Raw genomic sequence first — 13,450 nt, 5'->3', positions numbered from 1 at the left:
GTCACACTGGGAAACAGGGACACTCGAGGTGCCCGGGTCACACTGGGAAACAGGGACACTCGAGGTGCCCGGGTCACACTGTGGGAAACAGAGACACTCGAGGTGCCCGGGTCACACTGTGGGAAACAGGGACACTCGAGGTGCCCGGGTCACACTGGGAAACAGGGACACTCGAGGTGCCCGAGTCACACTGTGGGAAACAGGGACACTCGAGGTGCCCGGGTCACACTGGGAAACAGAGACACTCGAGGTGCCCGGGTCACACTGTGGGAAACAGGGACACTCGAGGTGCCCGGGTCACGCTGGGAAACAGGGACACTCGAGGTGCCCGGGTCACACTGTGGGAAACAGGGACACTCGAGGTGCCCGGGTCACACTGTGGGAAACAGAGACACTCGAGGTGCCCGGGTCACACTGTGGGAAACAGGGACACTCGAGGTGCCCGGGTCACACTGTGGGAAACAGAGACACTCGAGGTGCCCGGGTCACACTGTGGGAAACAGAGACACTCGAGGTGCCCGGGTCACACTGTGGGAAACAGGGACACTCGAGGTGCCCGGGTCACACTGTGGGAAACAGAGACACTCGAGGTGCCCGGGTCACACTGTGGGAAACAGGGACACTCGAGGTGCCCGGGTCACACTGTGGGAAACAGGGACACTCGAGGTGCCCGGGTCACACTGGGAAACAGGGACACTCGAGGTGCCCGGGTCACACTGGGAAACAGGGACACTCGAGGTGCCCGGGTCACACTGTGGGAAACAGGGACACTCGAGGTGCCCGGGTCACACTGTGGAAACAGGGACACTCGAGGTGCCCGGGTCACACTGTGGGAAACAGGGACACTCGAGGTGCCCGGGTCACACTGTGGAAACAGGGACACTCGAGGTGCCCGGGTCACACTGTGGGAAACAGGGACACTCGAGGTGCCCGGGTCACACTGTGGAAACATTAGCCCATATAATTATTAACAAACAAATCAAAATCAAACCATTCACATTAACCCGGATCTAAAAATGTCTTGAAAAAAGCCTAAAAAGAGCGACAAAAAAAAGCAAAAACTTAGACAAAAAAAGAGACGAAAACACGACACAAACATTTAAAAAATGTGACTAATATGCGGCGACAACGTGACAAAAAAGAACGATCAATTTTGTCAATCTAGGTTTTTAAATGAGGTGTATCTCTGGCTAATAGGCTGTAGCCTTTTAGATTTGGGTAAAGCTGAAGTAGAGAAAATGTGTTTGGTTAAATTGGGGCATAACAGGTTAATAACAAATCAAGACACTCCATAAAATATTAATAATGTATTTTTTAAATTCTACATGATCTGACGACGCCTGATTTCAACACATTCACATCAGTGACGCAGGTTCTGGTTTTCAGTTGAAAAACCTCAGATGATCAGATAAGAACGTGTTGAAAGAGGATGTTCAGCAGGTCCTGCTTCAGATCTGCTCTGAGACGCCTCTGAAACATGTCTCTCCTCGTGCTCAGCGTGGTCTCGTTTCTCTGCACACACGGTAAGTGGAGACTCATTTCGTAATAGAGCCACATTCTGCTATAAGTCACTATGTCACGCTGTCAAAGCATTTGTAAATCATTATTATTGATATATTATCATTTATGAGTAATTACCTTCCTTTGTTTAGAGGCTATAAAAGACACAAACCCTTATGATCAGTGTTTACTTTTACAAACTTAATACAATCAAATACAAGCAGTTATTTTATTGCAGAGGTCATGTCTTTAAAGTCAGCATTAATGTGACTTTAAACTATAGAAGCAGTATTTGATCAGGCTGTTTCCTCATTTGGTATTGACCTCTTTTCTCCTCTTGACTCACTGCTGTGGGTCTAAAATCCTCTGAACACTGACTTTGATCTAGATTTGTATTTCTATTCCACTCACAAAGTCCAAGACATGGCGGTCCCTTATGTTGCCTCAGGAGCCCCTCAGTAATAATAATAATAATAATATACAAAGGAATTTGTTATTATTTTACTGCTAAAGTAACATTAAAAGTGAGACTTAGATCTGCATTAATCGACTGCTGCTTCTTTGCTTTGGCTTTAAATCACATTGAGCTGGACATTTTGATGATGCTGCAGTGTTTATTTTTTGTTCTGTTTTACATTTTGTTTTATTATTTTGTTTAGTTGTTGTTGTGCAGTTTGTATTTTTGCTTTGAACGTGGAAACACTTTTACTACTTCCTACATTATAGCAGATAAAGCCTGTGAGGCCCCCCCACTTTGGGAGCCTCTTTCTAGCACTTTCTAATTCAAAACCATGAAAGCAATGATGCTTTAACTTTGAATTCTCCATATTCCTGTTATTGTAAAAGACACTGATACATTTTAAAAATGCCCAAACTGTGCGTGAGACTCTGACTTTGAAAGTGTGGAAAGTAACGTAAAATTCTGTACGCAAAGTTTGTTTCCTATATTGTATATATCCTGTATTGTTTCTATAAAATCCTTCGTATGCGCCGGTACCGCACCTGACCGCAATCTTTCCTCCATTGACAACACCTGGACCCAAAGTGACTTATGAATGAGACGATCATGAGTGTCCGGGTGGTGTGAGTGAGGAGAGGTCAGTGTCCGGGTGGAGTGAGTGAGGAGAGGTCAGTGTCCGGGTGGACTGAGGAGAGGTCAGTGTCCGGGTGGAGTGAGTGAGGAGAGGTCAGTGTCCGGGTGGACTGAGGAGAGGTCAGTGTCCGGGTGGAGTGAGTGAGGAGAGGTCAGTGTCCGGGTGGTGTGAGTGAGGAGAGGTCAGTGTCCGGGTGGAGTGAGGAGAGGTCAGTGTCCGGGTGGAGTGAGGAGAGGTCAGTGTCCGGGTGGAGTGAGGAGAGGTCAGTGTCCGGGTGGAGTGAGTGAGGAGAGGTCAGTGTCCGGGTGGAGTGAGTGAGGAGAGGTCAGTGTCCGGGTGGTGTGAGTGAGGAGAGGTCAGTGTCCGGGTGGAGTGAGTGAGGAGAGGTCAGTGTCCGGGTGGAGTGAGTGAGGAGAGGTCAGTGTCCGGGTGGAGTGAGTGAGGAGAGGTCAGTGTCCGGGTGGTGTGAGTGAGGAGAGGTCAGTGTCCGGGTGGAGTGAGTGAGGAGAGGTCAGTGTCCGGGTGGAGTGAGTGAGGAGAGGTCAGTGTCCGGGTGGAGTGAGTGAGGAGAGGTCAGTGTCCGGGTGGAGTGAGGAGAGGTCAGTGTCCGGGTGGAGTGAGTGAGGAGAGGTCAGTGTCCGGGGGGAGTGAGTGAGGAGAGGTCAGTGTCCGGGTGGAGTGAGTGAGGAGAGGTCAGTGTCCGGGTGGAGTGAGTGAGGAGAGGTCAGTGTCCGGGTGGAGTGAGGAGAGGTCAGTGTCCGGGTGGAGTGAGTGAGGAGAGGTCAGTGTCCGAGTGGAGTGAGTGAGGAGAGGTCAGTGTCCGGGTGGAGTGAGTGAGGAGAGGTCAGTGTCCGGGTGGAGTGTGTGAGGAGAGGTCAGTGTCCGGGTGGAGTGAGGAGAGGTCTGTGTCCGGGTGGAGTGAGTGAGGAGAGGTCAGTGTCCGGGTGGAGTGAGGAGAGGTCTGTGTCCGGGTGGAGTGAGTGAGGAGAGGTCAGTGTCCGGGTGGAGTGAGGAGAGGTCAGTGTCCGGGTGGAGTGAGTGAGGAGAGGTCAGTGTCCGGGTGGAGTGAGGAGAGGTCAGTGTCCGGGTGGTGTGAGTGAGGAGAGGTCAGTGTCCGGGTGGAGTGAGTGAGGAGAGGTCAGTGTCCGGGTGGAGTGAGTGAGGAGAGGTCAGTGTCCGGGTGGAGTGAGTGAGGAGAGGTCAGTGTCTGGGTGGAGTGAGTGAGGAGAGGTCAGTGTCCGGGTGGTGTGAGTGAGGAGAGGTCAGTGTCCGGGTGGTGTGAGTGAGGAGAGGTCAGTGTCCGGGTGGAGTGAGTGAGGAGAGGTCAGTGTCCGGGTGGAGTGAGTGAGGAGAGGTCAGTGTCCGGGTGGAGTGAGGAGAGGTCAGTGTCCGGGTGGAGTGAGGAGAGGTCAGTGTCCGGGTGGAGTGAGTGAGGAGAGGTCAGTGTCCGGGTGGAGTGAGTGAGGAGAGGTCAGTGTCCGGGTGGAGTGAGGAGAGGTCAGTGTCCGGGTGGAGTGAGGAGAGGTCAGTGTCCGGGTGGAGTGAGTGAGGAGAGGTCAGTGTCTGGGTGGAGTGAGTGAGGAGAGGTCAGTGTCCGGGTGGAGTGAGGAGAGGTCAGTGTCCGGGTGGAGTGAGTGAGGAGAGGTCAGTGTCCGGGTGGAGTGAGGAGAGGTCAGTGTCCGGGTGGAGTGAGTGAGGAGAGGTCAGTGTCCGGGTGGTGTGAGTGAGGAGAGGTCAGTGTCCGGGTGGAGTGAGGAGAGGTCAGTGTCCGGGTGGTGTGAGTGAGGAGAGGTCAGTGTCCGGGTGGTGTGAGTGAGGAGAGGTCAGTGTCCGGGTGGAGTGAGGAGAGGTCAGTGTCCGGGTGGTGTGAGGAGAGGTCAGCGTCCGGGTGGAGTGAGTGAGGAGAGGTCAGTGTCCGGGTGGAGTGAGGAGAGGTCAGCGTCCGGGTGGAGTGAGTGAGGAGAGGTCAGTGTCCGGGTGGTGTGAGTGAGGAGAGGTCAGTGTCCGGGTGGAGTGAGGAGAGGTCAGTGTCCGGGTGGAGTGAGGAGAGGTCAGTGTCCGGGTGGTGTGAGGAGAGGTCAGTGTCCGGGTGGAGTAAGGAGAGGTCAGTGTCCGGGTGGTGTGAGGAGAGGTCAGTGTCCGGGTGGAGTGAGTGAGGAGAGGTCAGTGTCCGGGTGGAGTGAGGAGAGGTCAGTGTCCGGGTGGAGTGAGTGAGGAGAGGTCAGTGTCCGGGTGGAGTGAGTGAGGAGAGGTCAGTGTCCGGGTGGTGTGAGTGAGGAGAGGTCAGTGTCCGGGTGGAGTGAGGAGAGGTCAGTGTCCGGGTGGAGTGAGGAGAGGTCAGTGTCCGGGTGGTGTGAGGAGAGGTCAGTGTCCGGGTGGAGTAAGGAGAGGTCAGTGTCCGGGTGGTGTGAGGAGAGGTCAGTGTCCGGGTGGAGTGAGGAGAGGTCAGTGTCCGGGTGGAGTGAGGAGAGGTCAGTGTCCGGGTGGTGTGAGGAGAGGTCAGTGTCCGGGTGGAGTGAGGAGAGGTCAGTGTCCGGGTGGAGTGAGGAGAGGTCAGTGTCCGGGTGGAGTAAGGAGAGGTCAGTGTCCGGGTGGTGTGAGGAGAGGTCAGTGTCCGGGTGGAGTAAGGAGAGGTCAGTGTCCGGGTGGTGTGAGGAGAGGTCAGTGTCCGGGTGGTGCATAAAGACGGCCTCGTCTGAAGGTCATGTGACCCGAGCTTTGGACCTAAACCCAGTTGGTCAGACTTAAGTCCAGAGACGACTCAGGACAGCGGTCATTCCTGCTTCCCGTTGAAAAGGCTTTAGCGCCAGTGCCCATACGTGCACGGGTACGAGCGTGCACGGGTACGAGCGTGCACGGGTACGAGCGTGCACGTATGGGCGCACCAGTATTCACAAATATATATTGATAAGTATATTTGTTATTGTTGCTTATTTCATTATAATCTTTGTAGTTGCTGAAGAAAGTAAATTCAAACCTGACTTCCTCACAGTCCTGTCTCTCACGTCTCTCAGTGTTTCTGAAAAGTTCAGACTTCGTACGGCAGATCTTTAGTTTACGTGGACGAGCACAATGTTTCACGTTCAGTTTGTTTTCTATAAATACCAACTTTGGCGCAGAGGAGCGGCTATGCAAAGATTTGGCCTCATTTTGTGAGCAGCAAGTTTGATAAATGAGGCCCCAGGATGTTCCACAGGAGAAGAGGTGCTTTTACAGCTAATCCTGCAGCGCCCTCTACTGGGCTCATGTGGTATTACTCATGTAAACTCTAATTACTCATATTTGGATGTTGAAAACAAACAAAACAAAATATGTTTTATTTTTTAATAAATTGAATTTTGAAATGGAAACAATAGAAAATATGTAATAATTTGTGATTGATTGATTGATTGATTGATTGATTGATTGATTGATTGATTGATTGATTGATTGATTGATTGATTGATTGATTGATTGGACTGACAGAGCAGTTTTTAAGCTGTACCTGCAGCAGAGCTTATGTGCGCCTACCCCTCATTCATCATTATTGATCACCCTCGTGCTGTACATATTCAGTAGTACCTTTGAGTTCTGTTTTGTTTGTTTTTTTCAACAGCAAAACAAATCAGAATTACTTTTGTTTCTATACTCAAGTATACACACAGTAACATGCATGCACTTGCCTCTTCCAACCATTCAAGGCAAGGCAAGTTTATTAGTAGAGCACAATTCATGCACAAGGCAGTTCAAAGTGCTTCACAGTTGCATCAAATTACAAGAAAACAGACAAAATTAATAAAAAATTAACATAAAAAATGATCAATTACAGTAAAAGGCGAGAGTGCAGATAAAATACTTTCAGTGTCATATTCACAGATAAAAAGAACTGTTTTCAGCCTGGGTTTGAACATTGTCAGAGTCGAGGCCTGTCTCACATCCACAGGTTTCAGCTTTAGCCTCAGTGTGTTTATCCCTCGTGTTCAGTTAAGAAACACCGCCTTCTTCTCATGTCAGTGCTTTTTTTGACGGCTGTAAAAATATTGTAGATGAACAATTTTTCTAACTTTTATTTACATTAATTTTATGTAAAGTTGAGTTTTTGCATTTTCTGCCTCCTAGACTCAATTATAAACTTTCTGCCGTCACACTTTAAAATCCGATTTTTTTTATTATTTGTGGTTTCTTCTGACATTTGGGATTTTTACAGCTCAAACTGAATTTTGAGTATTTGGGAAAATCCTAATATCACAATGAAGCTGTTTCTGTGGAGTTCTGAGGCTCATTGGGGCATATACCAATCAACACTGGCAGATAACTCCTATACTGGCCACTGTTTAACACTAAGTCATAAAGCAACATTTAAGTGTTAAAAACTCCAATGTATTTAAACCTGAAATGTTAAAACTGCAGTTTTTTCTGTGTACACACCACCCCAGGTCATTATACCCTAACACACACCAATGCTCGAAATTCAGTTTGAACTGTAAAAATCACAAATGTTTCCTCCTCTGATCAGAAGAAACATCAAATAATCCAAAAACATGATTTTAAAATACAGCTTCATTTTCCTTCATTTTCATTTTTAAACTAAATAAACAGGGTCCAACAGGTCGGTTGTGTTTTCTGTTTCAGGAGCTGCAGCTGAGAATGAGAACTTAACAGGTAAATACAACACACGGCTAACCACTCTGCCACTGACACAGCTAACCACTCTGCCACACAGCTAACCACTCTGCCACTGACACACTAACCACTGTGCCACCCTGCCTGTTGTTTCAGAGCCGTGGCTGCGGTTGGTCGGTGGTAACAGTCGGTGTCAGGGGCAGCTGCAGGTGGAGAGGGCGGGTCTGCAAGCAAAGAGGGCGGGGCTAAAGGTGGAGAGGGCGGGACAGGACTGGGCTGAACTGACTCCATTTGTAGCCCCTTATTGGGTCGGTATCAAACTGTGTGAGTATTTGGACTGTGGCCCAGCTCTGAGTGTGAAGAAGAAAACAGTACCAGAAAGAGAAGCACTCTTTCTCAATACTCACCACTGTTTCGATTCCTCACTGATCACCTGTTTTGGGTCACATCCATTTCCCTCTGACGAAAGTCTGGAGCTGACCTGTTCAGGTGAGTCTGAAATACTGCAATAATAGATAATCCTACTTATACTTTTCAGTGACATCACTAAAAGTATCTACTTTCAGAAGTACTTTCACTAAAAAGAATTTGAGACATAATTCACACTTTAACCACTGTGAGGTCAGGCTGGGGTCACTGTGTTTACACACCCTGTTTGATATTTTGGTAAGTTTTCAGAGAATTTGAAAGATAACATTTTTTTTTTTTAGTGGTTGTGCAAAGCTATTTAGAGTCAAACAACTGAGTTTACTCTTTTTAAATGAAAATGACAAAAGACTCTCTAAGAAACATTACTGACCTTTACTACATAAAGGAGAGACTTCCTGCAGAGCCGCTCACACTGTGACCTCATCTTCATACACAGACTCGGTGCGGCTGGTCGGGGGGAGCCTGTGTTCAGGATCTCTGCAGATCCAGGACCGATCCTTGGGCCAGTCCTGGGCCGGGGTCTGTGAGGGGGCCTTGGACCGTCGCGGGGCAGAGGTGCTGTGCAGGGAGCTGAGCTGTGGGGCTCCTCTCCTCCAGGGGGCGCTCTCTCCTCTGGGGCAGACGTTCCACTGTGAGGGCAACGAGTCTAAGCTGATGGACTGTCCCCGGACCAGGACCGGCCCAGAGACCTGCCCCACTCTCAACCTCACCTGCACAGGTAAGGGGCGGGGCCAGGGGCGGGGCCTGTAGAGGGGCGGGGCTCACCTGTGTTTGTGTCCAGAGCTGAGGCTGGTGGGAGGGGCCAGTCGCTGTGAGGGGACGGTGGAGCTGGAGCGCAGTGGACAGTGGAGTCGAATGTGGACCTATGACACCCTTGGCCCCTGGGACCTGGACGCAGCGACCGTCGTGTGTCGAGACCTGGACTGCGGCGTCTCGGTTCTTGCAGAAAAGAGGAGCTTGTTAGAATATCGTGATATTTGGGGCGTCGGCGCGGACTGTCTAAAGAAGAGAGCGACTGTGAGAGGCTGTAATGAACATTATTCCTCAGGTGATTACGGCCTCCAGCTCGTCTGCTCAGGTACGTTTAAATCCAGAGCTTCTTCTTCTCCAGAGCTGCTCACACTCTCAGGTCAGCGCCCCCTAGAGGAGGACACAGATAATCCGCTGCTCCCATTGGCCGAGGCGGGGAGTACTCAGTTACTTTTACTCAGTTACTTTTATTTAACCTGTTACCACCCACCTTAACAGAGCACATTTTCACCAGTTCAGCTTTACCCAAATCTAAATCTTCTCTAAAGGACTTTACAGTCTATAGGCCAGAGCAACGCCTCATTTGAAAGCTTAGAACTAACTGATCTGTTCCTTTAAGTTGTTGCCATGTTGTCGTCAGTTTTTTCACTTTCTTTTTTATTTAATTTTTGCCACATTTGTGTTGCTTGTTCTGGTCACATTGTGATGTTTGTTTTGTGGCGTTTTCACCCCTGTTTTCTTTTCATTTTTTGTCACTATTTTGACGCTTTTTTCAAGAAGCTTTTAGATTTCTACAGTAGTTTATTTAGAATTAACAGTAGAGTCGACTATTCTCATCTCCTTTGACTAATGGACAAATGTTTACTTTTTTGTCCTGTTTCCATGAAATTGAAACATAAATCAGACTTTTACTCAAGAATTTCACCAAGTACTTCATTACTTTTACTGGAGTATGGTTATGGCGATATCCTTGAGTGACATCCTTTTAAATTCGCGTTACTCTTATGTGGCTGAATATTGTGGCGTCTCTGCCATTGGTCGATTTAGTCACGTGACCATAAGGACGTCTCCCTGACCACCTCCCCCTTTGTCTCCTCAGATCTGCTGAATGTCCCGGAGGTGTCTGTGTCTGAGGGGGTGTGGGCACCGCGGGCAGAGGGCGAGCTCTGGGGGCCGCGGGCACAGGAGGGTGAGTGGGCGTCGCCGGGAGAGGGCGGGGTCTGGGTGCAGATGGGGGCACATTTCCGGGTCAAATGCTCCGTGGAGCCTCAGTACCCGGGAGGCTCCTTCCAGCTGCTCTCTCCCACTCTCAACCTCACCCTGCCGGCCGTCAATCACTCCGCCCACTTCCTGTTTACTGACGTGGGCCCCGCCCACAAAGGGAACTACACCTGTGTTTACCTCCTGCAGGTGTTCAACCACAACTTCACCTCCAACAGCTCCCTCTACATCCACCCAGGAGGTAAGGGGTCCGGGGGGAACATAATTAAGTTCTTCTACACAGCAGTTTATAGATCGGTGCCGAGAACTACATGGGCCCGAACGGGAGATCAAATGGGGATCATATGGGAGGACTGGGATCGTTTCTTGTTCTGGGGATAAAATATTCCAGAAAAGTGAAAAACAAACAATAATAATATTCATTTATTCATTTATATTTCTGTGTTTTTCTCTCGTGCACACGCACAAAGCATCTTTCTGAATTTTCACTTTTGGTTTTCGGATTCTTTCCCCCTAATATGTCAGGGGCTGTACAAAAGTGCATTGAATGATCGTCTTCATATTCTAGATTTTAGTTTAATAGGATTTAACTTTGCTGCAGTAGAAGCAGGATGTCAATCTGATAAAGGGCTTCACAAAGACGGTCCATCTCGGAAAACCTCAAAAATGTAAACTCCTCCTTCTGCAGCCTGTACTGTCTGCCGGTTTGGTGGGTCATCACGTCCACAGCACAAAGAACGGGATGAAATGGCACCAACACTGGTCTTGGCAAGTCTGCAGGCAACTATTGAGAATCAGATTCTCACTGCCAAGGACATGTACAAATGGGCAAGTGCAAATATCAAAGGAGTACTTTTCTTCTGTCTCACCAAGGACAATATCCAACAGAAGTCCTCTTCATTTGGCTGAGAGCAACGTTTTACAGCTGCAAAGACTGTTGTTGGCACATGTTCGCATCATTTGTTTATTCCAGTGTCTAATGGTAAAATGGAAATGCGAAGAGTATCTGACGACCGTGTCTGTACTGGTGTGGACTGAGCCTCTCAACAGTACTAATACACCTTGAACGTTTGCACATTGTGTCACATTTACAACCATAAACATATAGATTTTATTTAGATTTTTTTACTAAAAAAGTTCTCACACAAGTAACAGACAACTGTGAAGTGAAATGATACATGATTCTGTTATTTTTCAAAACATAGAAAAGTGAAAAGTGGGGCGTGCATAAGTATCATACAGCATTTTCTGAGTGCATTAAATTGCCTTTAAAACATTCCTAATGACTCCAGAATGTTCACTCCTTGGCCTAACGGTTAAATAGAGGCACCTGTGTGTAATCTACTCTCAGTATAATTACAGCTGTTCTTTCAGGCCCTCAGAGCTGTGGTCGGAGTGGCCCAAATGCAAAAAAGAGGAATGGGCTAAAATGTCAGTCTCTACATGTGCTAATCTTGTACAGTCAGACCCCAAGACTTGCTGTTATTATTGCAGTAAAAGGGGTTCCACAAAGTATTCATTCATGCTGTATGATACTTATGCACTTTCACTTCACAGTTGTCTGTTACTTCAGTAAAACAATTCAAAATAAAATCTTTATGTTTATGGTTGTGTGAGGAAGCAAAGTTAAACCGGTTTCCTCCGGCCACATGGTCCAGCCTGAGATTTTAAAATGGCCGACAAAGACCACGCCCCTTCCTTTCTCACCAGGTGGTTCAGGTAAATGTCTGAGTAAGTTTTAAATGGACAATGTGATATAAATATTAAGTTATACATGAATCTGAGGGTAATTGTCGGCTGGTGTTTATGCAAATGAGACAAACAAAGCAAAGTAACCAAAACACATAATGGGACAAACCCACTTTGTCACAGGTTGTAAACATCAAAAAATGTGCAAAGGTTCAAGGTATATTAGCACTTTCCAGAGGCTCTGTATTCAAAAAATTGGCGATGTTGATGATGGCGGAGCATGGACCTCCTGGGGTTCAAAAATGAAAGCACAATTAGGCGCCCCCTCCAGCAGATGGCGCCGTAGGCGGCTGCCTGGGTCGCCTATGCCCTGTCAGAGCCGTTCTCTCTCACGGACACATCAGTTTACTGTCAGAAGATGATTGGGAGCTATTCTATTTTGTGTGTGAAAATATTTGCGCGAGTTCCCAGCTCAAATACTACTAGATCCTTAAAGTCTACTGAAGTACAGTACTTGAGTAAATGTACTCTGTTACTGACCCTCTGGATAGTGTGTGTGATGTCCCGGTTTGTCCCGGTTTAGTGGCATTTGTCCCATGTGTTCCAGAGTCTGACTCCGAGTTCCTCATCCGAGCACTGGTTCTTCTCCTGCTGCTGTCGCTGAACTTCATCCCGTTCTTCTTCTTCCGTCAGGTACGAGCTCACGTCCTAACTCCGCTCGTTGTTTTCTCGTTACCGTGGTTACACACTGGGCCGTGCACCGCAAGTTGGGAAACAGTGATCGTGATTAAAAATGAACCCTAATTCTTTTGTGCGGTGCTGTTTCAGGCCACCAGGGGGAGTGAGAGGGCGCAGAGAGCCAGGAGACGCAGAGCCCGCGCTGAAGAAGAACTCACTGACGTCGTCTTCGACCAGATGTGATCGACAAACTTCTCCTGCTCACATCATCACCGAAGATTAATCATGACAGACACGCCTCTAAACATCCAAATATGGGCATGACAAGCGAGCAGAGGCCACACTTTTCTGTTACTAGAGCAACTTTTTGAAGCAATTTTACTTTTTTTATTCAGTCATTTTGAATAAATCTACGTTACAAGACCTTCATGTAACGTGACCTGTAATGTTGCATTGTCTGACACAAGAGATGTGAGCAGGATGAACGAAAACTCTGTTCTGTGGCCATTAATATGTGATTCTAAAGTTTAATTCATTAAACTTACATGTAATCACATGACGATCTCGAAAGTCGTCCTTTTCTAAACTGTAATCTACAGCTTTTTGACTGATATTAGAATTGGTCAAACTCTTGAAACGACATCACCTCCTCGTTGTTAAAGTGACTGAAAACATTAAAGGAGGAAGAAGCACGTGTTAAACTTAATGTTCCATATAAAGTCACAGCGCCCCCTAGTGTGGCTGAGAAAACGAGCGTGACAACCAGCCCCAGTCTCTCCTCCAACTCAGGAACAGCCGACGGTGAAAGTGCCACAGGACAGGTGTAAATATCCAAACGTTTGAAGAGTTTCTATGATGTGTGTTTTTATACTTTTAATAGTTTTACTTTGGTGTTTCTGTGTTTTTTGCTGTAAACTCTTTGGTAACTCAAATGTAAACAGGAAATAGATGACAGATCGATCGATGCTTTGGCGGATTCTGCTACTTTCATAATATTACTTTTGTTGCATTGATTCATTTTTTAGACAAAAAAAAAAAAAAAATTCCATGAGAAACAGCCACAGAAAAGAGTGACGTCTCTGTTAGTTTTCTCTACTCCCTAGTCTTTACTCCTTAAGCTGATTCTGATCTACAGTAAATCTCCAAAAGTCTGGATTTATAACCAGGTTCTGACAGAAGCAACATCTGGAAACATCTGGAAACATCTGGAAACATCTGGAAACATCTGGAAACATGTGCGTTGATCCTTCAGAGTTTGTGATGTTTGAGGCTAATGCATCAGCGGAGAATGAAGAGTCCAACATTTATTTTTTCAGTTTTTATTTCACTTAAATCTTAAAAACATTTGTCATTAATAAAAACAGTTCGTCAGAATGAAAGTCCCGCTCCTGATCCGCCCGGCAACTGCGAGGCTCCGCCGTCCAATCAGAAGCAGCGAGCTCCCGATCCGCCCGGCGACAGCGTGATCCGACCGTCCAATCAGAAGC

At 47.6% G+C, this 13,450-nt stretch overlaps 1 protein-coding gene across 1 annotated transcript; it reads left to right on the top strand.

Moving 5' to 3' along the window:
* Positions 1-9,333: 9,333 nt before the first annotated feature.
* LOC306982534 (uncharacterized protein) lies at positions 9,334-12,252 on the top strand (the record flags this gene model as incomplete). Its single annotated transcript, XM_079582495.1, has 4 exons — positions 9,334-9,349; positions 9,475-9,837; positions 11,893-11,978; positions 12,114-12,252. 4 exons carry the CDS (start codon positions 9,334-9,336, stop codon positions 12,204-12,206), a joined length of 558 nt encoding a protein of 185 aa, XP_079438621.1. The 3' UTR covers positions 12,207-12,252.
* Positions 12,253-13,450: the final 1,198 nt, after the last annotated feature.

The sequence above is a fragment of the Gobius niger genome (assembly GCF_951799975.1).
Source record: "Gobius niger genome assembly, chromosome: 24".
In the NCBI taxonomy this organism is placed as follows: domain Eukaryota; kingdom Metazoa; phylum Chordata; class Actinopteri; order Gobiiformes; family Gobiidae; genus Gobius; species Gobius niger.
Note: the sequence above shows the minus strand (reverse complement) of the source record. Positions and strands in the feature narration are given on the sequence as shown.